This window comes from Leucoraja erinacea, unplaced genomic scaffold, assembly GCF_028641065.1.
Source record: "Leucoraja erinacea ecotype New England unplaced genomic scaffold, Leri_hhj_1 Leri_678S, whole genome shotgun sequence".
NCBI classification, from domain to species: Eukaryota; Metazoa; Chordata; class Chondrichthyes; order Rajiformes; family Rajidae; genus Leucoraja; species Leucoraja erinaceus.
The window spans coordinates 19,201-45,342 of NW_026576595.1; the positions used below are offsets into that span (position 1 = coordinate 19,201).

Consider the following 26,142-nt stretch of genomic DNA (forward strand, 5'->3'; position numbering starts at 1 on the left):
CTCGTCTAGCCCAGGCTCCTCCAACTTCGTATAGTTGCTGACCGTACTGTCAGTGAGTCGGGTAGCGAGCCCGCGGATCGTAGCCGGCATCACCCGCGGTCTAAAGTAACCCGCGGCCCGAATTAAAAAACCCTCGGGAGTCGCTTAATAAGTAACACTAGGTAACAATAACAGTGCAAGACTCTTACTCAGTAGTGCAACCACAGACACAATTCATAGAAGATCACAGTTGCTGAGGTTAGTGTTGTGCAGTGTTCAAGAGCCTGATGGTTGTTGAGAAGAAGCTGTTCTTGAACCTGGAGATCACGGTTTTTAGGCTCCTGTACCTTCTTCCCAATGGTAACAGTGAGCTGAATGAATGAATGATAATTTATTATCACATGTGACATGTCACAGTGAGATTCTTTGTTTTCCATGTACAAGTATGCAAAGAGTCGCCACATATAGGGCGCTGGCAAAGTTACAAAGTTATTCCATTCAGTGCCCCCCCCCCCCCCCCCATCAAGCCATCCACAGTGTACAGACACATGATCAAGGGAATAATGTCATTGGTATCTTTTAACCAATCCACATCAGATACCTATTGGTCATGGATAATTATTACTGCCTCAGTTCGTGTGGAGAGGTGTAAATGGTGGAGGAGGGTGAAAATCAAATCCGCGTTGAGGGACAAACTTTGTCCGTGAGGGAAGGGAATTAGTGTCTTGGAGTTGAATATTGGTCAGATGAAAGGGGGAGTCAGTGCTGACTGTTGTTCAAGGTTGCAGGAGAGGAGAGGAAATCACTGTTCCTGCAAAGTTACATTTGATTGCATATACTTGACGTCAATATTCCATTGTTGCCACTTGCAGAGAGAGAGATTTAGAAAGGAATCGGAGGTTTCATTCTCAGTGTATTACCATACATAAAACACTGGTTGCAGCAGGTCTGGCAGAGTCAGACAGAGAGGATGAGATGGAGACGGGTATCAGTGCTGACTTTGGTCATAAACACACTGTGGATGCAAAACATAGTCACGGACAAGGATGATTGTAAGTGTAAGATTCAAACTCTGTGCGAACCCATCTCTTCAAGCCGTGTGGTCCAAACTGAGGTGAGTCATGAGGCGGAAAGCACTGCGTAGCCTTTGATCTCTTCGGCTGGATAGTGCAGTGAGGATTTATGAGGATGTCGCCCAGGGTTGGGGAATAAAGAACCAGAGGGCATAGGTTTAAATTGAGAGGGGAAAGAATTTATGGGAATCGGATAGATTAACTTGGGGTCATGTTCGGTATGGACATCATGGATGGTCTGTTCCTGTGCTGTACTGTTCTATGTTCTAGTTGTGTGGACACCAGAACATAACATGGGCAATGGGAGGAAAAGTAGGTGGACTTTTTACTCCTAGGGACTGTTCTGCTTTTCGTTCCGATCCTGGCTAAACTAGTTTAGTGAGTGATCTGAACTCTCTGCAATTAAATATTCTAAAGATTCACAAATCTCCTAGGCAACACAACACTCTTATCCATCTTATATGGGTATCCGACTTAGAATGCAGAATGTGTAGGAAGGAACTGCAGATGCCAGTTTAAACCGAAATAAACACAAAATGCTGGAGTAACTCAGCGGGACAGGCAGCATCTCTGGAGAGAAGGAATGAGCGACATTTCGGGTCGAGACCCTTTTTCAAACTGAGAGTCAGGGGAGGGGGAGATACAAAGCTAAGGAAGTGTAAGGTGTGAGAATTAGACATCTAAGGGGGTGGACAAGAAGGAAAATGTAGGATAGATCATTGTTAGCTAGGAGAAGGTAACAACAAAGCAAACAGATAAAATGTAATCGGGCAGTCAGACTGGTCGGAGAACTGTGAAGGGGGAGGGATGGAGAGAGAGGCAAAGCAAGGATTACATGAAGTTAGAGAAGTCCATATTCATACCACTGGGGTGTAAGCTGCTGAAGCAAGGTGGTCCAACTGAAGTTGTACAGGGTCCTGGTGAGACAGGACCTGGAGTATTGTGTGCAATTTTGGTCTCCTAATTTGTGGCAGGCCATTATTGCTATTGAGGGAATGCAGCATAGGTTCACCAGATTAATTAGTGGGATGACGGGACTGACATATGATGAAAAAATGGGTCGACTGAGCTTGTACTCACTGGAATTTAGAAGGATGAGAGGAGATCTTATAGGAACATAAAGGATTGGACAGGGTAAATGCAGGAAACATTTTCCTGATAATTTGCAGTCTAGAACCAGGGGTCACAGTTTAAGAATAAGGGGTAGGCCATTTAGGACTGAGATGAGGAAAAACGTTTTCAGCCAGACAATTGTGAATCTGCAGAATTCTCTGCAACAGACAATGGAGGCCAATTCACTGGATGTTTTCAAGAGAGTGTTAGATGTTGCTCTTCAGGCTAAAGGAATGAAGGAATAATGAGAATAAGCCAGAATGGGTTACTGATTTTGGATGATCAGTCATGATCATCTTGAATGGTGGTGCTGGCTCGAAGGGCCGAATGGCGTACTCGTGCACCTATTTTCCATGTTTCTATGACAGCACGCAAGCTCAGGATCGAACCCAAGACTCTGGTGCTGTGAGGCAGCAGCTCTACCATTCAGGATTGCAACAAAAAGTACCACCAACATCACACGGCTATCTTGACTGCTCTTCCTCCCATCTTGCTTCCTGTAAGGACTCTATCCCCTATGCCCAATTCCTCCGTCTACGCCGCATCTGCTCCCAGGATGAGGTGTTCCACACCAGGGCATCGCAAATGTCCTCATTCTTCAGGGAACGGGGGTTCCCCTCCCCTACTATAGATGAGGCACGCACCAGGGTCTACTCCATACCCCGTAACACTGCTCTCTCTCCCCATCCCCCCATTCGCAACAATGGCAGAGTCCCCCTGGTCCTCACCGTTCAACCCACTAGCCGACACATACAACAAATAGTCCTCCATCATTTTCGCCACCTCCAACGTGACCCCACCACTCGCCACATCTTCCCATCTCCCCCCCTGTCTGCCTTCCGCAAAGACCGCTCCCTCCGTAACTCCCTTGACAATTCTTCCCTTCCCTCCTGAACCACCCCTTCCCCGGGCACTTTCCCTTGCAAACACAAGAGATGCTACACTTGTCGCTTTACCTCCCCCCTCGACTCCATTCGAGGACCCAAGCAGTCGTTCCAGGTGCGACAGAGGTTCACCTGCACCTCCTCCAACCTCATCTATTCTATCCGCTGCTCTAGATGACAGCTGATCTGTATCGGTGAGACCAAGCGTAGGCTTGGCGATCCTTTTGCCGAACATCTCCGCTTGGTCCGCATTAACCAACCTGACCTCCCGGTGGCTCAGCACTTCAACTTCCCCTCCCATTCCTTATCCAACCTCTCCGTCCTGGGCCTCCTCCATGGCCAGAGTGAGCAACACCGGAAAATGGAGGACCAGCACCTCATATTCCGTTTGGGGAGTCTGCATCCTGGTGGCATGAACATTGAATTCTCACAATTCTGTTGGCCCTTGCTGTCTCCTCCCCTTCCTACCTCTCCCTCAGCCCTCGGGCTCCTCCTCCACCTTTTTCCTTTCTTCTCCCCGCCTCCCCCCACCCCCCATCAGTCTGAAGAAGGGATTCGGCCTGAAACGTCGCCTATTTCCTTCACTCCATAGATGCTGCTGCACCCGCTGAGTTTCTCCAGCATTTTAGTGTCCCACCAACATCATCTGCAGGTTAAATCTGTCCACCAACAGCCCTCAATTTTCTTCAGGGTTTGAGAGCAGATAATTCTGTATAATTGCAGGAAATTGTTATTTCTTAATTTAGATGGCAATTCTAATTTTATTCCAGGTCTTTGTATTTCACCGTGAACGAAACAACTGGGAGGAATATCATTGGTCGAAGATTACAACGATTGTAGTGTCTGGTGCTGTGGAAGATGACTTCTACTGTCTCGCCCATTCATATAACGTTAGACTTGTCTTCGAAGGTAACTCATTTTACCACAGATGTTTGAGTGAATACCATCAAAGATCTAAGGGTTAATTAAGACCGGTGTAGAGCTCAGTTTAGTCGGCATCTCAGCACGTTTTATTCCATCTACTGTACAACCATTTTGCCAAACACTTGCGCTTGGTCCACCTAGGCCTACTGGATCTCCCAGTTGCAAATTATTTAAACTTGTCTTCCATCCCCATGCTGAACTGTCAAGCCTGGGCTTCCTCCATTTCAAGCGTAATACCACACACAAATCCACAAGCTCCCCCCACCTTCTCCCCTCCAGTCCCTCCCCTCTCTCTTCCCCATGTCAATAGACAATAGGTGCAGGAGTAGGCCATTCAGCCCTTCAAGTCAGCACCACCATTCAATGTGATCATGGCTGATCATCCACAAACAGTACCCCATTCCTGCCTTCTCCCTATACCTGCTCCCCATACCCCCTAACTCTGCTATCTTTAAGAGCCCTATCTAGCTCTCTCTTGAAAATATCCAGAGAACCGGCCTCCACCGCCCTCTGAGGCAGAGAATTCTACAGACTCACAACTCTCTGTGTGAAAAAGTGTTTCCTCATCTCTGTTCTAAATGGCTTACCCCTTATTCTTAAATTGTGGCCCCTGGTTCTGGACTCCCCCAACATCGGGAACATGTTTCCTGCTTCTAGCTTGTTGAAACCCTTAATCATCTTATATGTTTCAATGAGATCTCCTCTTAACCTTCTAATCTACAGAGTATAATAGCCCAGCTGCTCCATTCTCTCAGTATATGACAGTCCTGACCTCCCGGGAATTAACCTTGTAAACCTACGCTGCACTCCCTCAATAGCAAGAATGTCCTTCCTCAAATTAGGGGACCAAAACTGCACACAATACTCTTGGTGTGGTCTCACTAGGGCCTTGTACAACTGCAGAAGGACCTCTTTGTTCCTATACTAAATTCGTCTTGTTATAAAGGCCAACATGCCATTCGCTTTCTTCACTGCCTGCTGTACCTGCATGCTTACTTTCATTGACAATCACCCCCATCCCGTTGTACTTCCCTTTTTTTCATCTTGACACCATTTAGATAGTAATTTACCTTCCTGTTTTTGCTACGAAAGTGGATAAACTCACATTTATCCACATTAAACTGCGTCTGCCATGCATCTGCCCATTCACCCAACCTGTCCAAGTCACCCTGCCTTCTCATGATATCCCGCTCACAGTTCACACTGCCACCCAGCTTTATGTCAACTGCAAATTTGCTAATCTTACGTAATCCGTTCATCTAAATCATTAACATATATTGTAAATAGCTGCGGTCCCAGCACTGAGCCTTGCAGTACCCCACTAGTCACTGCCCGCCATTCTGAAAGGCACCCGTTAATCCCTACTCTTTGTTTCCTGTCTGCCAGCCAATTTTCTATCCATGTCAGCACTCTACCTCCAATACAATGTGCCCTAATTATGCCCACTAATCTACTATGTGGGACCTTATCAAATGTCCCACCAGATTGCACACATTCTCTCTTCCCCTAACCCTCCCACCTATAATAATTGCTTTGGCTTCACAATTCACACTTCTTCCGTTCTTATCTAACACTTTTTGTATTTTCATTTCTGCACTTTGTTCGGCCATCTGCCCATTAAAACCTCCTTCACCCACACCTACTCACTAGTGTTTGTCCCGACCCGAAGCATCACTTATCCATGCACTTCAGCGAAGCTGCCTGGCCCGTTGAGTTACTCCAGCACTTTGTGCCTGTTTTTGTGGTAAACCAGCATCTGCAGTTCTTTGTTTCTCCAGGTTTTATTCCTCCACAGGTTGTGGACAACATCAATTGTTGGTCATATAAATACCCCTGATCCAAATGGTTTGTTTGGCCATTCAGGTAGTTGGTTGTGGGTCTGATGTCACAGACAAAGACATTGAAAATAGGTGCAGGAGTAGGCCATTCAGCCCTTCGAGCCTGCACCGCCATTCAATATGATCATGGCTGATCATCCAACTCATTATCCTGTTCCTGCCTTCTCTCCATACTCCCTGATCCCTTTAGCCACAAGGGCCACATCTAACTCCCTCTTAAATATAGCCATGAACTGTGGTCTCAACTACCTTCTGTGGCAGAGAGTTCCAGAGATTCACCACTCTCTGTGTGAAGAGACTATGTCAAATGTCACGGACTTTGGGATAGGTACATGGATATTCAGGAATTATGTGTAGACAGGCCAGAGTTTGTACTGGCATCAAGTTCAGCACAGACATTGTTTGCCAAATGGTCTATTCCTGTGCTATTCTCTGCTATGCTCAATCAAAGTCAAGTGTGAATGTCCTCCTAGAAGGTCTCCTGCTGTGGAGGCCGATCCCCAGACACCTGCTCAGCTAAATTATCCCTCTCACACAACCATTGCATCATTTTAGTTTTCATCGCTCTTTGTTCTTTTCCACAATTTAACAGAAGTTCAACCAACCATAGTACAGACGGCAGCACAGGAACAGGCCCTTCAGCCCAGAGGAGATTAGATTAACCTGGCACCATGGTCGGTCCAGATATTATCTCCTCTTCCTGCATGTGATCCATATCCCTCCATTCCCCACATATCCATGTGCCTATCCAAAAGCCTCTTAAACACCACTCTCATATCTGCTTCTACCACCCCCCCCCCCCCCCCCCCCCCCCCCGCAGCGTGTTCCAGGCACTCATCACCCTCTGTGTAAAAATGCCTTTTTCTCCCACTACTGGTTTGTGCCACTAGTCACATCTTTCCATCTATTTCTTCGTTTCCATGCCCATCTTTATCTCCATCTCCATTCTTTGATACTCCAGGGCAAATAATCCAATTTTGTCCAATCTAGATAGGGCTCTTAAAGATAGCGGAGTCAGGGGATATGGTGAGAAGGCAGGAACGGGGTACTGATTGTGGATGATCAGCAATGATCACATTGAATGGAGGTGCTGGCTCGAAGGGCCGAATGGCCTACACATGTACCTATTATCTATTGTCAAAAGCTAACACCCTCTAATCCAAGTAACTCTTTCTCATTCTTGGGTCATGCCATTTTCCAATTTATTTCCCTGGCTGAAGGGAACTCCTCCTCCCTGGTTGGTTGTAAACATTACAGTCAAACAGCTGGCCACACCTCAGAAAGCATGTCTGAACAGAATCACTGCTCCGCACCATATCTGCTCTAGTATACACCGGGTTTCTCTGAGGGTCACTGTCTAGTGATGGTCGAGACATGGTGGCCATACCTTGCCTATGCCTCAGATCTTGAAAGCTAAACCTTCTGGAGCTGTGGTCCCGGCAGGGTCACACATGGCAGGCAAGTCAAGGGGGAGGTTCCTGACAAAGCACAACCCAAGAAGATGACCTCAGTGATGGAACAGACACCGGATGGTGGCTGGCTGGTGGGTGGAGCAACACAAGGGCTGAGAAAATGGATGAGGCTGCAGAAGGGAAATATTCCCAATCATGGTGGAGTTCATGCTGTTGGACCTGGGTCTGTCTCTGCCTGCAGACAGTGAGGAAGACTGTCAGAAGGCACAGAGACATATCGATCAGGTGCTGAAATGGGTGGTGAAATAGCAGATGGAATTTAACTTGAGCAAGAGTGAGATGTTGCACTTTGCGAGGGTGAATGTAAGGGGAATATATACAGGTAATGGCTAGTCCCTTAACAGCATTGATGTGCATAAGCATTTTGTAGTCCAAGTTCACAGCTCACTGAAGGTGACAGTACACAAGTAGACAGGGCGGTAAAGAAGGGGTATAGTATGCTTGCCTTCATTGCTCGTGGCATTGAGTATAAGAGTCAGGAAGTCATGATCCAACTCTATATGATTTTGATGAGGCCATATTTGGAGTATTACTTTCAGTTCTGGTTGTCCCATTGCAAGAAAGAGGTGGAGGTTTTGAAGTGGGTGCTGAGGAAATTTACCAGAATGTTGCTGGATTAGATATTTTCAACTCAGATCAGTTTAGTTTATGGTCGCGTGTACCGAGGTACAGTGAAAAGCTTCTCTTGCGTGCTAACCAGTCTGCAGAAAGGCAATACATGATTACAATCAATCCATTTACAGTGTGTAGATACATGATTACGTAATAACATTGAGTGCAAGGTAAAGCCAGCAAAACCTGATCAAGGATAGCCCTAGGGTGACCAAAGAGGTAGATATGGGGAAGGTTAGATAATCAGTAGAGAGCATGCTGACCGGTTGCATCGTGGCTTGGTTCGGCAATTTGAGTGCCCTGGAGAGGAAAAGACTACAAAAAGTAGTAAACACTGCCCAGTCCATCATCGGCTCTGACCTTCCTTCCATCGAGGGGATTTATCGCAGTCGCTGCCTCAAAAAGGCTGGCAGTATCATCAAAGACCCACACCATCCTGGCCACATACTCATCTCCCTGCTACCTTCAGGTAGAAGGTACAGGAGCCTAAAGACTGCAACAACCAGGTTCAGGAATAGCTACGTCCCCACAGCCATCAGGTTATTAAACCTGGCTCGGACAAAACTCTGATTATTAATAACCCATTATCTGTTATTTGCACTTTTATCAGTTTATTTATTCATGTGTGTATATATTTATATCATGGTATATGGACACACTTATCTGTTTTGTAGTAAATGCTTACTATGTTCTGTGTGCTGAAGCAAAGCAATAATTTCATTGTTCTATACAGGGACACATGACAATAAACTCACTTGATCTTGTATTGCTTTCTCTGGAACATCGGAAGTTGAGGGAAGATGATAGAAGTATCTAGAATTTTGAGCGGCGTATATAGGAGAGACAGTCAGAACCTTTTTCCCAGACAGGAAATGTCTAACATTAATGGGCATAGAAACATAGAAAAAGAGTTGCATGAGTAGGCCATTCAGCCCTTCAAGCCAGCATCGCCATTTAATTTGATCATGGCTGATCATTGAAAATCTGTACCCCGTTCCAGCTTTTTCCCCATATCCCGTGATTCCCTTAGCCCGAAGAGCTAAATCTAACACTCGTGAAAACATCAAATGAATTGGCCTCCACTGCCTTCTGTGGCAGAGAATTCCACAGATTCACAACACTCTGGTTGAAAAGGTTTTTCCTCATTTCAGCCCTAAATGGCCTTCCCCTTATTCTTAAACTGTGACCCCTGGTTCTGGACTCCCCCAACATCGGGAACATTTTTCCTGCATCTAGCCTGTCCAATCCTTTAAGAATTTTATATGTTTCTATAAGATATCCTCTCATCCTTCTAAATTCCAGCAAATACAAGTCCAGTCGACCCATTCTTTCATCATAAATTAGTCCCACCATTCCTGTATTAACCTGGTGAACCTACTCTGCACTCCATCAATAGCAATAATGTACTTCCTCAAATTTGGAGTCCAAAATTGCACACAATACTCCAGATTCTGTCTCACCAGGGCCCTATACAACTGCAGTAGGACCTCCTTACTCCTAAACTCAAATCCTCTCACAATGAAGGCCAACATGCCAATGGCTTTCTTCATTCCCTGCTGTACCTTCATGCTTACTTACGGTGACTTATGTACAAGCACACCCAAGTCTCATTGCACCTCCCCTTCTCCTAATCAGACAATAATCTACCTTCCTGTTTTTGCCACCAAAGTGGATAAACTAATGTATCCACATGGTACTGCATCTGCCATGCTTGTGCCCACTCACCCAACCTATCCAAGTCAACTGCTGCCTCATAGCATCCTCCTCGCAACTCACACTCCCACTCAGCTATGTGTCATCCACAAACATGTTAAATTCCCTCAACTAAATCGTTAATATATATTCTAAATAACTGAGGTCCCAGCACCGAGCCTTGCAGTGCCCCACTAGTCACGGCCTGCCATTCTGAAAAGGACCCATTCATTCCACACTTTGCATCCTGCCTGCAAGCAGTCCGCTATCCATGTCAATACCCTAACCCCAATACCATGTGCTTTAATTTTGCACAATAATCTCTTGTGTGGAACCTTGTCATAGGCTTTTTGAAAGTCCAGATACACCACATCCACTGGCTCTCCCTTATCTATTCTACTTGTTACATCCTCAAAAAATTCCAAAAGATTAGTCAAGCATGATTTCCCCTTCATAAATCCATGCTGACTTTGACCGATCCCATCACTGCTTTCCAAATGCGCTGCTATAACATCTTTAATAATTGACTCGAGCATCTTCTCCACTGCCGATGTAAGGTTAACTGGTCTATAATTCCCCGTTTTCTCTCTCCCTCCTTTCTTAAAAAGTGGAGTTGCGTTGATTACTCTCCAGTCCACAGGAACTGATCCAGAGTCGAGAAAATATTGATCACCAATGCACCCACAATTTCTAAGGCCACCTGCTTGAGTACTCTGGGATGCAACCATCAGACCCTGGGGATTTATCTGTCTTCCTTCAGTCCCAACAGTTTACCTAATACCATTTTCGGATGAATGTGGATTCCCTTCAGTTCTTCCCTCTCACTAAATCCTCAGTCCCCTCGTAATTCCAGGAGATTGTTTGTGCCTTCCTTAGTGGAGACAGAACTAAAGTACTCATTTAACTGTTCTGCCATTTCCTTGTTTCCCAATATAAATTCACCTGTCCCTGACAGTAAGGGACCGACATTTGTCATTACCATTTGTTTCCTTTTTACATACCTAAAGAAACTTTTACACTCAGTTTTTATATTCCCCGCAATCTTTCTTTTATGCTCTTTTTTACTCCCCCTTAATTACCCCTTTGTTCTCCTCTGTTGAGTTCTAAATTTCTCCCAGTCCTCTGGTTTGCTGCTTCTTCTGGCCAATTTATGCCTCTGGCTTGGCTTTAACACTATCCTTGACTTCCCTCGTCAGCCACGGTTGAGCCGCCTTTCCCCATTTTATTTTTTCACCAGACAGGGATGAACAATTCTGGAGTTCATCCACGTGGCCTTTAAATCTTCACCATTGCATCTCCACTGCAATCTTTTCAGTATAATTTGCCAGTCTATCCTGGCCAATTCCTGCCTCATATCTTCAGTCTCCTTTATTCAAGTTCAGGACCCTAGTCTCTGAATCCGTGTAAATCTCCATCCTAATGCTGAATTCCTCCATATAATGGTCACTGTTGCCCAAAGGGCCTTGCACAACAAGATCGCTAACTAATCCTTCCGCATTACACAATATCCAGTCTAGGATGGCTGCCCTCCAGTCGGTTCCTCTACATATTGGTTTAAAAACCCATCCTGTATATATTCCAGGAAATCCTCCTACTCAGCAATGTTACCAATTTGCTTGGTCCAATCTATATGTAGAATCAAATAAATTGGATAGGCATATGGATGAGAAGGGAATGGAGGGTTATGGTACGAGTGCAGGCAGGTGGGACTAAGGGGAAAAAAATTTGTTCGGCATGGACTTGTAGGGCCGAGATGGCCTGTTTCCGTGCTGTAATTGTTATATGGTTATATGGTTATTAAAGTCACAGCTATAAAGTGAGAGGGAGAAGGTTTAATGAAGATGTCTGACACAAGTTATTTATATAGAGAGAGGTGAGAGCCTGGAACACATTGCCAGAAGTGGAGGTGGAGGCAGATACAATTGTGGCGCTTTAGTAGATTTTACATAGGAATTGCAGGGAATAGAGGGATATGTATCAAATGCAGGCAGATGAGATCAGTTGAACTTGCATCATGTTCGGCACAAACATCCTGTACTGTACTGTTCTATGTTCTTCTATGTTCTCTGAGTAAGAGGCACACAATTCATCGATGCAGCATTCTGGGATGGTCTAGAAACTGCATACACAGAATGCTGGACAGTACAGCACAGGAACAGTCCCTTTGGCCCCCAATGTCTGCGAGGAACATGATGCCAAGTTAAACTAATCTCCTCTGCCTGCCCGTGATCCATCTCCCTGCATTCTCTGCACATCCATGTGGCCATCTAAAAGCCTCTTAAACCCACTATCCTTTCTGCCTCCACCACAGCCTCCCATCACACCCTAAAAAGCAACGCTGAGGAGGCTCCTTCCTCGTTGTTGATGTCAGTTCTGTCGTGTAATCTGCTTTGTGAGGAATTGAGGAAGTGAGGAACTGAAGGAAATCCACATTAGGCAGGAAATGGTGTTGGATAGACTGATGGGACTGAAGGCTGATAAATCCCCAGGGCCCGATGGTCTGCATCCCAGGGTACTTAAGGCTCTCAAAATCATGGATGCATTGATCATAATTTTCCAATGTTCTATAGACTCAGGATCAGTTCCTGTGGATTGGAGGGTAGCTAATGTTATCCCACATTTTAAGAAAGGCAGGAGAGAGAAAACGGGGAATTATAGACCAGTTAGCCTGACATCGGTGGTGGGGAAGATGCTGGAGTCAATAATAAAAGATGAGATAGCCGCACATTTGGATAGCAGTAACAGGATCAGTCCATGTCAGCATGGATTTACGAAGATGAAATCATGCTTGACTAATCTTCTGGAATTTTTTGAAGATGTAACTAGGAAAATGGACAAGGGAGAGCCAGTGGATTTAGTGTACCTGGAGTTTCAGAAGCATTTGATTAGTGGGCAAAATTAGGGCACATGGTATTGGGGGTAGAGTGCTGACATGGATAGAGAAGTGGTTGGCAGACAGGAAACAAAGAGCAAAGAGCAGGGATTAACGGGTCCCTTTCAGAATGGCAGGCAGTGACTAGTGGGGTACCGCAAATGCTCGGAGCTGGGACCGCAGCTATTTACAATATACATCAATGATTTGGATGAAGGGATTCAAAGTAACATTAGCAAATTTGCAGATGACACAAAGCTGGGTGGCAGTGTGAACTGTGAGCAGGATGCTGTGAGAATACAGGGTGACTTGGACAGGTTGGGGGAGTGGGCAGATGCATGGCAAATGAAGTTTAATGTGTATAATGTGAGGTTATCCACTTTGGCAGCAAAAACAGGAAGGCAGATTACTATCTAAATGGCGTCAAGTTGGGAAAAGGGGAAGTACATCGGGATCTGAGGGTCCTTGTACATCAGTCTATGAAAGTAAGCATGCAGGTACAGCAGGCAGTGAAGAAAGCGAATGGCGTGTTGGCCTTTATAACAAGAGGAATCGAATATAGGAGCAAAAAGGTCCTTCTGCAGTTGTACAGAGCCCGAGTGAGACCACACCTGGAGTATTGTGTGCAATTTTGGTCCCCTAATTTGAGGAAGGACATTCTTGCTATTGAGGGAGTGCAGCGTATGTTTACAAGGTTAATTCCCGGGATGGCAGGACTGTTATATGCTGAGAGAATGGAGCAGCTGAGCTTGTACACTCTGGAGTTAGAAGGATGAGAGGGTATCTCATTGAAACATACAAGATTGTTAAGGGCTTGGACACACTAGAGGCTGGAAACATGTTCCCGAAGTTGGGGGAGTCCAGAACCAGGGGCCACAGTTTAAGAATAAGGAGTAAGCCATTTAACTCACAGAGAGTGGTGAGTCTGTGGAATTCTCTGCCTCAGAGGGCAGTGGAGGCAGGTTCTCAGGATGCTTTCAAGAGAGAGCTAGATATGGCTCTTAAAAATAGCGGAGTCAAGGGATATGGGGAGAAGGCAGGAACGGGGCACTGATTAGGGATGATCAGCCATGATCACATTGAATGGCGGTGCTGGCTCGAAGGGCCAAATGGCCTGCTCCTGCACCTATTGCCTATTGTAACATGCCCATTCTGACCTTAGAGCTGTCTAAACTCTGTCTTTTCTTTACCTTTCTTCAGCAGTTCTTACGATGGATGAATTGATAATGAAGGAAAGTTGGATGTCCACCAAAATAGTGCTTGTGAGAACTTATAAGTTGGATGGAATATATATTAATGTCAGGGATAAATTAAACAAAGGAGCCCAGAATTATCATGAATTGACGAGGATGGTGATAAAATCAGCGTCACTTTTCCGCAGTGAATTACCTGGACGTCAGGTAAATATATCAATATGTTTCAAGCCTTGCATTCCAATATGAAGCTCAGAAATGCTGTCTGACCTGTTGAGTTACTCCAGCACTTTGTGCCTTTTTGTAAACCAGCATCTACAGTTCTTTGTCTCTCCATAGTATGAACATTGAACGTTACAATATTAGCTATAATTTTAGGAATTATCCGTTTACCCCCTATCTTATTTCGCTTCCCTGTGCCTTATCTGGATGCGTACCCATTTCTCCCACTAGCCTGCCCTTTTTCCTCTTGTCCCCTTCCACCTACATCCCTTCCTCGAGCCTCACAATTCTTGCATCTCACCCTATCTAATTTCATCTCTGGCCTTTGTCCATCCATCCACTAAACCTCGGGTGCTGTCTGCCTGGAGTTTGCACACTCTCTCAGTAACCGCATGAGTTTCATCCGGACGCTCCAGTTTCCTCCCACATACCAAAGACGTGCTGGTTTGTAGTTTAATTGGTCTCTGTGAATTTCCCCTAATGTGTAGGGAGTGGATGCACAACTGGGATAACATAGAACCTCAAGCAATGGCCAAGAATGCACACCTACGCCTCTACTTCCTTAGACTTAGGTGGTTTGGCAAGTCCCCAACAACCCTCACCAACTTCTGCAGATGCGCCATAAAAAGCATTTTATAACAATGTATCACAGCAGGTTTAGGGAACAGGTTCAATCAAAGACCACAACAAATTCCAGAGAGTTGTGGACGTAGCCCAGACAATCATTCACACCAACCACCCTTCCATGGACTCCACCTGCACTTCATGCTGCCTCAGCAAGACGACCAGCAAAATCAAGAACCAGTTTCACCACAATCACACCCTCGCCCCCCCCCCCCCCCCCCCCCTCTCCTATTCAGCAAGAGTTATAGAGTCATAGTGTGGACCAGGCCCTTCGGCCCAACTTGCCCATAGCGACCAACATGCCCCATCTACACTAGTTCCACCTGCCTGCAAGTGATGGGTGTATACATACGGGTGAGTTGAGGGAGTGGGGGAGTGGGGGATACAATCCATGTATCTGTCTAAATGTTGCTTAAATGTTGCAATAATACATGTAATCTCATATAGTATTTGTGTTTGACCGATTGACCAAATGATGCCAGCACAACAACCTGGCTCTCAACACCAGCAAAACCAAGGAACTGATTGTGGACTTTGGAAGGGGTAGGATAGGGACCCACAATCCCGTTTATATCAACGGGATGATGTTGTAAAGGGTCACGAACTTCAAATTCCTGGGCGTGCATATTTCCAAAGATCATTCCTGGTCCCAGCACACTGATGCAGTTATAAAGAAGGCACATCAGTGCCTCTAGTTCCTGAGAAGATTAAGGAGAGTCGGTATGTCAAGGAGGACTCTCTCGAACGTCTACAGATGCACAGTAGAGAGCATTCTGACTGTCTGCATCGTGGCTTGGTTCGGCAACTTGAACATCCAGGAGTGGAAAAGAATGCAGAAAGTTGTGACCACTGCCCAGTCCATCATCGGCTCTGACCTCCCACCTTCGAAGGGATTTATAGCAGTCTCTGCCTCAAAAAGACTGCCAACATCAACAAAGACCCTCACCATCCTGGACAAACACTGGGAAGAAGGTGCAGGAGATTGAAATCTGGACCATCCAGGTTCAAGAACAGCTTCTTCCCCACAGCCATCAGGCTACTAAATACGACATCAATCAAGCTCTGAACAATAACAGTCTATTGAACTTCATCTGTTTATTTATTGTATACATATTCTGGAAGTGGCGGCGTTGCCAAGCAGCTGCAGCTCGCCTGCAGTCCGTCTGTCTTTTCCTTTTTTTTGTTTCCTTTTGTCTTGTTAGTTGTATGTTTTACTTTATTTTTAGTTGTGTATAAGTGGGGGGTGGGGGAAACGTTTTTCTAAACCTCTTCCTTCAATGGGGATGTGACCTTTTCCTTGTCGTATCTCCGTCTCCGTCTGCGCTGAGGCCTCATATCGTGGAGCTGGTGGCATCCACTTGAATCGGCCTTGAGGCTCCGGTGGCGCTGTAGCTGCGACCCGACTTCGGAGCTTCGGAGGCTTCGCCCTGTGGACGGTAACATCGGTAGCTCGCAGGTCCCAGGTTGGTGACCGATTCTCCGGAGCTCCCGCTTAAACAGCATCGTCCGCTGGACTGGAGGGTGGCAGCTTCGTCCGCCCGGAGTCGCGGAGTTTGAATCAGCCCGTTCGTGGAGCTTGGAATCCGCCGCAGACCTTACCATCACCCGGCGGGGCCCCAACACCGAGAGCCTGGATCGCCTCAACGCAGCGGGAGAACAAGCAAGGAAGAGATAAGACTTTTTGCCTTCCATCACAGTGAGGAGGTGCTTGGAGATTCACTGTGATGGATGTTTGTGTTAAACTGTGTTCATTGTGTGGCCTGTTGCTTTTTTTTCTGCCATGATTGCAAGGTACGCAATTTCGTTCAAACTATTATTTGAATGACAATAAAGGAAGCTCAAACTCAGAAAACTCAAACATATATAGTCTATGGTATACAGACACACTGTACTTTTATCTTCTGTTCTGTATTATGTTTACATACTCTGTTGTGCTGCAGCAAGCAAGAATTTAATTATCCTATCTGGGACACATGCACCCGCTGAGTTTCTCCAGCTTTTCTGTGTAACCGCTGACAATAAAACTCTCTTGACTTAACTTGACTTGTTAACTGGATAATGAGCAATAATAAAGCTTTTTGCTGTACCTCCCGACACATAATAATAATAAACTAAACTAAACTAGTGTGAATGGTTGATCGATGGTCGGCATTGACTCGTGGGACCGAAGGGCCTGTTTCCATGTTGCATCTCCAAAACAAACATTTAACAGTGATGGGAGCCAATGTAAATGACAAGGTGCAATTGGATTCTTGTTTCTCTTGCTCTCTTTAGATCTCCTTTAATGTGCCTTGGACTCCGAACTGCAAGAATGAAAGATGCTTCGACTTTTTGCCGATTTCATACGCTTTTGATTTGTTCATTGTTCACTCCTTCAACATTCGCAATGACATGCAGGATGGTTGCGTTGCAATGTCAAGCTCTTCCTACCACGATGTGTTAACAGGTATGTCCGATGACACATCAGTGGCCACGTATCACTGAAATAACTGGGACCCAACCTCACCAATCTGTCCTTTCAGGTCTCTCCGACTACATCAAACTGGGCGTTGACTCCAGGAAGCTTGTGATGGGCATTCCATGGTTTGGTTATGACTACACTTGCAAGCGTTTCTCTCAGGTAGGGTATAGGTCTTGTCCGTCCTCACCACTTTCAATGAGATTGTGCTCCTTATTTGATTGTGTCCACATAAACGGTCTTTTCAATTATTAAAGATGAAATAGCAGCGCATTTGAAAAGCAGTGCCTGCATTGGTCAAAGTCAGCATGGATATGAAGGGGAAATGCTGCTTGAGAATGTATTAAATAGAATGGATAAGGAAGAGCCCGTGGATGTGGTGTATCGGGTCTTTCAAAAGTTCCCACACAAGAGATTAGTGTGCAAAATTAAAGCACATGGTATTGAGGGTAGGGTATTAACATGGTTAGAGAATTTGTTTAAGAAGGAACTGCAGATGCTGGAAAATCGAAGGTACACAAAAAAGCTGGAGAAACTCAGCGGGTGCAGCAGCATCTATGGAGCGAAGGAAATAGGCAACGTTTCGGGCCGAAACCCTTCTTCAGACTGATCGGAGGTGGGGGGGGGGAGGCGGGGACAAGAAAGGAAAAAGGATGAGGAGCCCGAAGGCTGGGGGATGGGAGGAGACAGCAGGGGGACTGAGGAAGGGGAGGAGACAGCAAGGACTAACAAAATTGGGAGAATTCGATGTTCGTGCCCCCAGGATGCAGACTCCCCAAGCGGAATATGAGGTCCTGTTCCTCCAATTTCCGGTGTTGCTCGCTGTGGCCATGGAGGAGACCCAGGACAGAGAGGTCGGAGATGGAGTGGGAGGGGGAGTTGAAGTGCTGAGCCACCGGGAGGTCAGCTTGGTTATTGCGGACCGAGCGGAGGTGTTCGGCGAAATGATCGCCCAACCTCCACTTGGTCCCACCGATATAGATCTGCTGACATCTAGAGCAGCGGATGCAATAGATGAGGTTGGAGGAGAAGCAGGTAAACCTCTGTCGCACCTGAGATGACTGCTTGGGTCCTTGAACGGAGTCGAGGGGGGAGGTAAAGGGACAGGTGTTGCATCTCTTGCGGTTGCAAGGGAAAGTGCCCGGGGAGGGGTGGTACGAGAGGGAAAGGAAGAATTGACAAGGTAGGTATGGAGGGAGCGGTCTTTGCGGAAGGCAGATATGAGGGGAGATAGGAAGATGTGGCGAGTGGTGGGGTCACGTTGGAGGTGGCGAAATTGACATAGAAACATAGAAACATAGAAATTAGGTGCAGGAGTGGGCCATTCGGCCCTTCGAGCCTGCACCGCCATTCAATATGATCATGGCTGATCATCCAACTCAGTATCCCGTACCTGCCTTCTCTCCATACCCCCTGATCCCCTTAGCCACAAGGGCCACATCTAACTCCCTCTTAAATATAGCCAATGAACTGGCCTCAACTACCCTCTGTGGCAGAGAGTTCCAGAGATTCACCACTCTCTGTGTGAAAAAAGTTCTTCTCATCTCGGTTTTAAAGGATTTCCCCTTTATCCTTAAGCTGTGACCCCTTGTCCTGGACTTCCCTAACATCGGGAACAATTTTCCTGCATCTAGCCTGTCCAACCCCTTAAGAATTTTGTAAGTTTCTATAAGATCCCCTCTCAATCTTCTAAATTCTAGAGAGTATAAACCAAGTCTATCCAGTCTTTCTTCATAAGACAGGCCTGACATCCCAGGAATCAGTCTGGTGAACCGTCTCTGCACTCCCTCTATGGCAATAATGTCCTTCCTCAGATTTGGAGACCAAAACTGTACGCAATACTCCAGGTGTGGTCTCACCAAGACCCTGTACAACTGCAGTGGAACCTCTCTGCTCCTATACTCAAATCCTTTTGCAATGAAAGCTAACATACCATTCGCTTTCTTTACTGCCTGCTGCACCTGCATGCCTACCTTCAATGACTGGTGTACCATGACACCCAGGTCTCGCTGCATCTCCCCCTTTCCCAATCGGCCACCATTTAGATAATAGTCTGCTTTCCTGTTTTTGCCACCAAAATGGATAACCTCACATTTATCCACATTATACTGCATCTGCCAAACATTTGCCCACTCACCCAGCCTATCCAAGTCACCCTGCAGTCTCCTAGCATCCTCCTCACAGCTAACACTGCCCCCCAGCTTAGTGCCATCCGCAAACTTGGAGATATTGCCTTCAATTCCCTCATCCAGATCATTAATATATATTGTAAATAGCTGGGGTCCCAGTACTGAGCCTTGGGGTACCCCACTAGTCACTGCCTGCCATTGTGAAAAGGACCCGTTTACTCCTACTCTTTGCTTCCTGTTTGCCAGCCAGTTCTCTATCCACATCAATATTGGAAGTCCAGATACACCACATCCACTGGTTCTCCCCTATCCACGCTACTAGTTACATCCTCGAAAAATTCTATAAGATTCGTCAGACCTGATTTACCTTTCGTAAATCCATGCTGACTTTATTCAATGATTTCACCACTTTCCAAATGTGCTGCTATCCCATCTTTAATAACTGACTCTAGCAGTTTCCCCACTACCGATGTTAGACTAACTGGTCTGTAATTCCCCATTTTCTCTCTCCCTCCCTTCTTAAAAAGTGGGGTTACGTTTGCTACCCGCCAATCTTCACGAACTTCTCCAGAATCTAAAGAGTTTTGAAAGATTATTACTAATGCATCCACTATTTCTGGAGCTACTTCCTTAAGTACTCTGGGATGCAGCCTATCTGGCCCTGGGGATTTATCGGCCTTTAACCCATTCAATTTACCCAACACCACTTCCCGGCTAACCTGGATTTCACTCAATTCCTCCAACTCCTTTGACCCGCGGTCCCCTGCTATTTCCGGCAAATTATTTATGTCTTCCTTAGTGAAGACGGAACCAAAGTAGTTATTCAATTGGTCCGCCATATCCTTGTTCCCCATGATCAACTCACCTGTTTCTGACTGCAAGGGACCTACATTTGTTTTAACTAATCTTTCTTTTCACATATCTATAAAAACTTTTGCAGTCAGTTTTTATGTTCCCTGCCAGTTTTCTTTCATAATCTATTTGTCCTTTCCTAATTAAGCCCTTTGCCCTCCTCTGCTGGTCTTTGAATTTCTCCCAGTCCTCCGGTATGCTGCTTTTCCCGGCTAATTTGTACGCATCATCCTTCGCTTTGATACTATCCCTGATTTCCCTTGTTATCCATGGATGTACTACCTTCCCTGATGTATGATGTCTTCCATTGCATATCCACCGTCAACCCTTTTAGAATTAATTGCCAGTCAATCTTGGCCAATTCACGTCTCATACCCTCAAAGTTACCTTTCTTTAAGTTCAGAACCATTGTTTCTGAATTAACAATGTCACTCTCCATCCTAATGAAGAACTCAACCATATTATGGTCACTCTTGCCCAAGGGGGCACATACAACAAGATTGCTAACTAACCCTTCCTCATTACTCAATACCCAGTCTAAAATAGTCTGCTCTCTCGTTGGTTCCTCTACATGTTGATTTAGATAACTATCCCGCATACATTCCAAGAAATCCTCTTCCTCAGCACCCCTGCCAATTTGATTCACCCAATCTATATGTAGATTGAAGTCACCCATTATAACCATTTTGCCTTTGTCGCACGCATTTCTAATTTCCTGTTTGATACCATCTCCAACTTCACTACTACTGTTAGGTGGCCTGTACACAACACCCACCAGCGTTTTCTGCCCCTTAGTGTTTTGCAGCTCTACCCATACCGATTCCACATCCTCCAAACTAATGTCCTTCCTTTCCATTGCATTAATCCCCTCTCTAATCAGTAACGCTACCCCACCTCCTTTTCCTTCCTGTCTATCCCTCCTGAATATTGAATATCCCTGGATGTTCAGCTCCCAGCCTTGGTCACCCTGGAGCCATGTCTCCGTGATCCCAACTATATCATAGTCATTAATAGCTATCTGCACATTCAACTCATCCACCTTATTACGAATGCTCCTTGCATTGAGACACAAAGCCTTCAGGCTTGTTTTTACAACACTCTTACCACTTATACAATTATGTTGAAAAGTGGCCCTTTTTGATTTTTGCCCTGGTTTTGTCTGCCTGCCACTTTTACTTTTCACCTTGCTACCTATTTCTTCTACCCTCATTTTACACCCTTCGGTCTCTACGCTCACACATTTAAGAAACCCTTTCCCTTTAACTCCATCCTCCACTGTCCCATTCAACACCCCACCCCCCTTATTCAGTTTAAAGCCACCCGTGTAGCAGTGGCAAACCTGCCTGCCAGAATGCTGGTCCCCACACCTGTTAAGATGCAATCCGTCCCTTTTGTACAGTTCCCCCTTACCCCAAAACAGATCCCAGTGATCTAAGAATCTAAATCCCTGCCCCGTGCACCAGTTCCTCAGCCACACGTTCAGGTCCCGTATCTCCCTGTTCCTGCTCTCGCCAGCACGGGGAACTGGAAGCAAACCGGAGATAACAACCCTGGAGGTCCTGCTTTTCAACATTTTTCCGAGCTCTCTAAAGTCACGCTGCAGAATATTCATCCCCTTCTTTCCGACATCGTTTGTGCCGACATGCACTACCACTTCCGGATGTTCACCTTCGTCCTTGAGGATTTTCTGCACTCTGTCCGTGACATCCTGGATCCTGGCACCGGGAAGGCAGCACACCATCCTCGCATCCCTTCTGTTGCCGCAGAAACCCCTGTCCGTACCTCTCACGATGGAGTCTCCCACTACAATGGCCTTGCCTGCCTTAGTCCTTTTTGGTTTTGGCTCAACAGCCCTATTCGCATCACAGGCCAGTCCGCCGCTCACGTCTTCTATCCCAACAGCTTCTAAGCGGATGAACCTGTTTACAAGAGGTACATCACCCGGGGACGTTGGCATTCCATGCTTCCCTCCCTTTCTCACTGTCTCCCACCTTCTCTCTTCCAGTACCTTAGGTGTAACAATCGTACTGTAGGACTTGTCGAGGAACGACTCCGTTTCTCGTACGAACCGGAGGTCATCCACTTGCTTCTCCAGTTCCCCAACACGGCCCTTCAGGAGCTCTACCTGGATGCATTTTTCGCATTTGTAGCAGCCAGAGGCACCAGCGGTGTCCTTGGCCTCCCACAATGCCTTGTGCTTTAAGTTTGTATACTAATCACTTATGTGGGACCTTGTCGAAAGCCTTCTGGAAATTGACGGACGATTACTTGTTGTATGTGACGGCTGGTGGGGTGAAAGGTGCGGACTAGGGGGACTCTGTCCTTGTTGCGAGTGGGGGGATGGGGAGAGAGAGCAGTGTTGCAGGGTATGGAAGAGACCCTGGTGCAAGGGTATGGAAGAGACCCTGGTGTCTATGGTGGAGGAGGGGAATCCCCGTTCCCTGAATAATGAGGACATTTCAGATGTCCTGGTGTGGAACGCCTCATCCGTGGAGCAGATGCGGCGTAGACGGAGGAATTGGGAGTAGGGGATGGAGTCCTTACAGGAAGCAGGGTGGGAAGAAGTGTAGTCCAGATAGCCATGGGAGTCAGTGGGTTTATAGTGGATGTCGGTCAGAAGTCTATCACCTGCAATGGAGATAGTGAGGTCAAGGAATGGTAGGGAAGTGTTGGAAATAGTCCAGGTGTATTTGAGTGCCGGATGGAAGTTAGTGGTGAAGTGGATGAAGTCAGTCAGTTGTGTGCGGGTGCAGGAGGTGGCACCAAAGCAGTCATCGATGTAGCGGAGGTAGAGGTCGGGGATGGGGCCCTGGTACATATTGAACAAGATTGCTCAACGTACCCGACAAATAGGCAGGTATCGCTGGGGCCCATGCGCGTGCCCATAGCTACGCCTTGTGTTTGGAGGAAATGGGAGGAGTCGAACGTGAAGTTATTGAGGGTGAGGACCAGCTCCGCTAGGCGGAGGAGAGTGTCAGTGACTGGGTATAGGTTGCTTCTCTGGTCGAGGAAGAACCGGAGGGCTTTGAGACCATCCTGGTGGGGGATGGAGGTGTAGAGTGACTGGACGTCCATTGTGAAGATGAGGGGGTGAGGGCCTAGAGAGTGGAATGCACGGAATTGCTTGGCAGACAGGAAGAAAATAATGGAAATAAACAGGTCCTTTTCAGAATGGCTGTCAGTGACTAGTGAGGAGCCACCAGGCACAGTGGTGGGACCCCTGTTATTTACAATATACATTAACGATTTAGACAAGGGAATTAAATGTAACATCTCCAATTTTACGGATGACAAAGTTGGGTGGCATTGTGAGCTGCAAGGAGAATGCTACAAGGCTGCAGGGTCTTGGATAGGTTGGGTGAGTGGGCAGATGCATGGCAGATGCTGACTCTAAGGGACGAATGGCCTACTTCTGCACCTATTTTCTATGTTTCAGTTTTTGTTAACTTTCTGGAGAAGGGATTTGTTTGCTTTCCCAGGGAAATGGAGATGAAATTAGTTGCTGCCTTGTCACGTAAATCGTCCCATTAAGGCACCTCCTTGTATTTGGAACAACCCAATACTTCTGCTGCATGTTGATTACTTCAGGGCTGCCAACTCTCACGCCTTGAGCATGACACTCACGTATTTCAGCCAATTCTCACGCCCTCACGCTGAAGACAGAATTCTCACGCTGTCTTCAGTCTCTGCACAGCATAGATCCTATAGCAGAGCTGTAGGATCTTTGCTGCACAGTTTGTCTATTTGCGTCACATGACAGCGATCTGCACGGATTGGGGAAGCGCGTCGTTCCTGGGCAGCGGGTGTCAGCGCTATTGTGCGCGGTCTGCGAGCGCTGCACTGCCGGGGCAACCTCGCTCCTTTGACCATTTAAGCAAAATTGCTCCCACTTTCCCCATTTTGATTCTTGAGATTAATATCCCTTTGCTCTGTTAACAGTGTTAAAGTATTTATGAGGTCGAGTCAGGAAAGGGAACATGTTATTTATTTTTAGTTTGCTTTAATTTGTTAGTTGATTGTTTTTTGAGTGCCATCATTTCTGAAATGGTCTTAAAGTAACTTAACTGTTATAAAGCAGTAATAAGTGATTTTTGACCAAACAATTGGAACTTGCATAAAATGTTTGCATTATTAGCAGGACTGCCGAATATCAGGTGAATACATACTTTTCCCCAGGAAATGTGATTCAAGCACTAGAGGGGATTGGTTTAAAGTAGGGCTGTCAAACTACCGGCCTGCGGGATGATTTTGGGGGGAAAAAAAGTAGTTTAGTTTCTCCCATGCAGATGGTGTGATAGGTGAGCGGTGGTCCCAGCACCAACCCCCCTCCCCCTTACTCCCTGAGGCATGGCTCACACCTCCCACCCTCACCTCCGGCGGCTCTATATCCGTTGGCCGCTCTGTCCACACCCCATGGAGTTTTAACCCCGGCCCGGAGCCAGGAGCGGACCGGGTGAGTGGGGGCGTTGGTGCCGCCTCTGGAGCCTACTATGGCTCCCCTCCCCCCCTCCACCCACTCCCACCCCCTCCCCCCCCCCCCCCCCCCCCCCCCCCCCCCCCCCCCTCCACCCCCTCCCTCCCCCCTCCCCACCTCCCCCCCCCCCCCCTACCCCCTCCCAGGACTGAGCCCGGGTCTCTGGCACTGTGAGGCAGCAGCTCTACTGCTGCACCACCATGCCACACCAAAAGACAGTTTCTTCCCAGCTGTTATCAAGCAACTGAACTATCCTCTCTCTGGTGGATATCTCACACCAGCTGGAGAGCGTCTTGAACTCCGATCTATCTTATTGAAGATCATTGAATTATCTTTACTCGACTTTATCGTGCACTAAATCTTACAGCTTTATCCTATATCTATGCACTGCGGATAATTTGATTATAATCATGTATAATCTTTTCTTTGATTGGAAAAGCATGCAAACAAAAGCTTTTCTCTGTACCTCGGTAAGTGACGATAATAAACTAAACTAAACTGAAGTGAACTAACTTTATTTACATGTATACATCACATGTATGTTTTTATATGTCTCAGGCCGGTGGGTGTGAACTGGAAAATACTTCTCACTGTGGTTATGAATTAGGAATGTGGCTCCCGTATGAAACAATTATACAACGCCTGCCAAGATCATTGACTGGAAGGTTGTGGAACGATGACCGGTGTACCCCATATTTTGTCTACATGGTAAGATCATACATGGGCAGCTTGTGAGTCAGACCATGCAAATATTACCATCAGGTAAGCGCAGAAGGTTAAGGGGGGACTTGATAGAGGTCTTTAAAATGATGAGAGGGATAGACAGAGTTGACGTGGATAAGCTTTTCCCACTGAGAGTAGGGAAGATTCAAACAAGGGGACATGACTTGAGAATTAAGGGACAGAAGTTTAGGGGTAACATGAGGGGGAACTTCTTTACTCAGAGAGTGGTGGCTGTGTGGAATGAGGCAGGTTCGATTTTATCATTTTAAAATAAATTGGATAGTTATATGGAAGGGAAAGGAATGGAGGGTTATGGTCTGAGTGCAGGTAGATGGGACTAGGGGAGAATAAGTGTTCGGCACGGACTAGAAGGGTCGAGATGGCCTGTTTCTGTGCTGTAATTATTATATGGTTATATGGTTATATGGTAAGATTGAATCAGTTCTGTATAAGGGATTGTGGAAAGCTCAGAACATTGGGTCTGTACGGTGGAAACAGGGTGGAGAATAAGAACTGCCAAGAATCTGGGAGTGAATGTATCTCATCCTGAATCTAATCAAATTTTATGAAGTGCTGTGTTAATCAAATGCAGACACAGAGATTGTCATGAAATTAAAGAAGATGATTTACACCAACTCTGCCCTCCCCGATGGACAAAAATGATCCACATTTTCACTCCTTTGTCTTTTAACTCATCGGCACAGGGGCAACACAGTGACGCAGCGATAGAGTTGCTGCCTCACAAAGATGAGTAGTATGTAATCTGTTTAACTCTAGAGTTTACGTACTGGGTTAGCATGATGGGAAAAATGACCAACCTTGGGAAGTTAAGGATGCTATTGAGACATAGAAACATAGAAAATAGGTGCAGGAGGAGGCCATTCGGCCCTTCGAGCCAGCACCACCATTCATTGTGATCATGACTGATCATCCCCTATCAATAACCCATGCCTGCCTTCTCCCCATATCCCTTGACTACACTAGCCCCTAGAGCTTTATCTAACTCTC

At 46.3% G+C, this 26,142-nt stretch overlaps 1 protein-coding gene across 1 annotated transcript in view; it reads left to right on the forward strand.

Moving 5' to 3' along the window:
* Positions 1–530: 530 nt before the first annotated feature.
* The window catches only part of LOC129694454 (di-N-acetylchitobiase-like), a 37,814-nt gene continuing 12,202 nt past the window's right edge, over positions 531–26,142 (forward strand). Inside the window, exons 1-6 of the mRNA XM_055631171.1 lie at positions 531–1,093; positions 3,820–3,958; positions 13,660–13,859; positions 16,773–16,944; positions 17,021–17,118; positions 24,970–25,119. Coding sequence (XP_055487146.1) covers positions 950–1,093; positions 3,820–3,958; positions 13,660–13,859; positions 16,773–16,944; positions 17,021–17,118; positions 24,970–25,119 — 903 coding nt within the window. The 5' untranslated portion in view covers positions 531–949. The remainder of the gene's footprint in view (positions 1,094–3,819; positions 3,959–13,659; positions 13,860–16,772; positions 16,945–17,020; positions 17,119–24,969; positions 25,120–26,142) is intronic.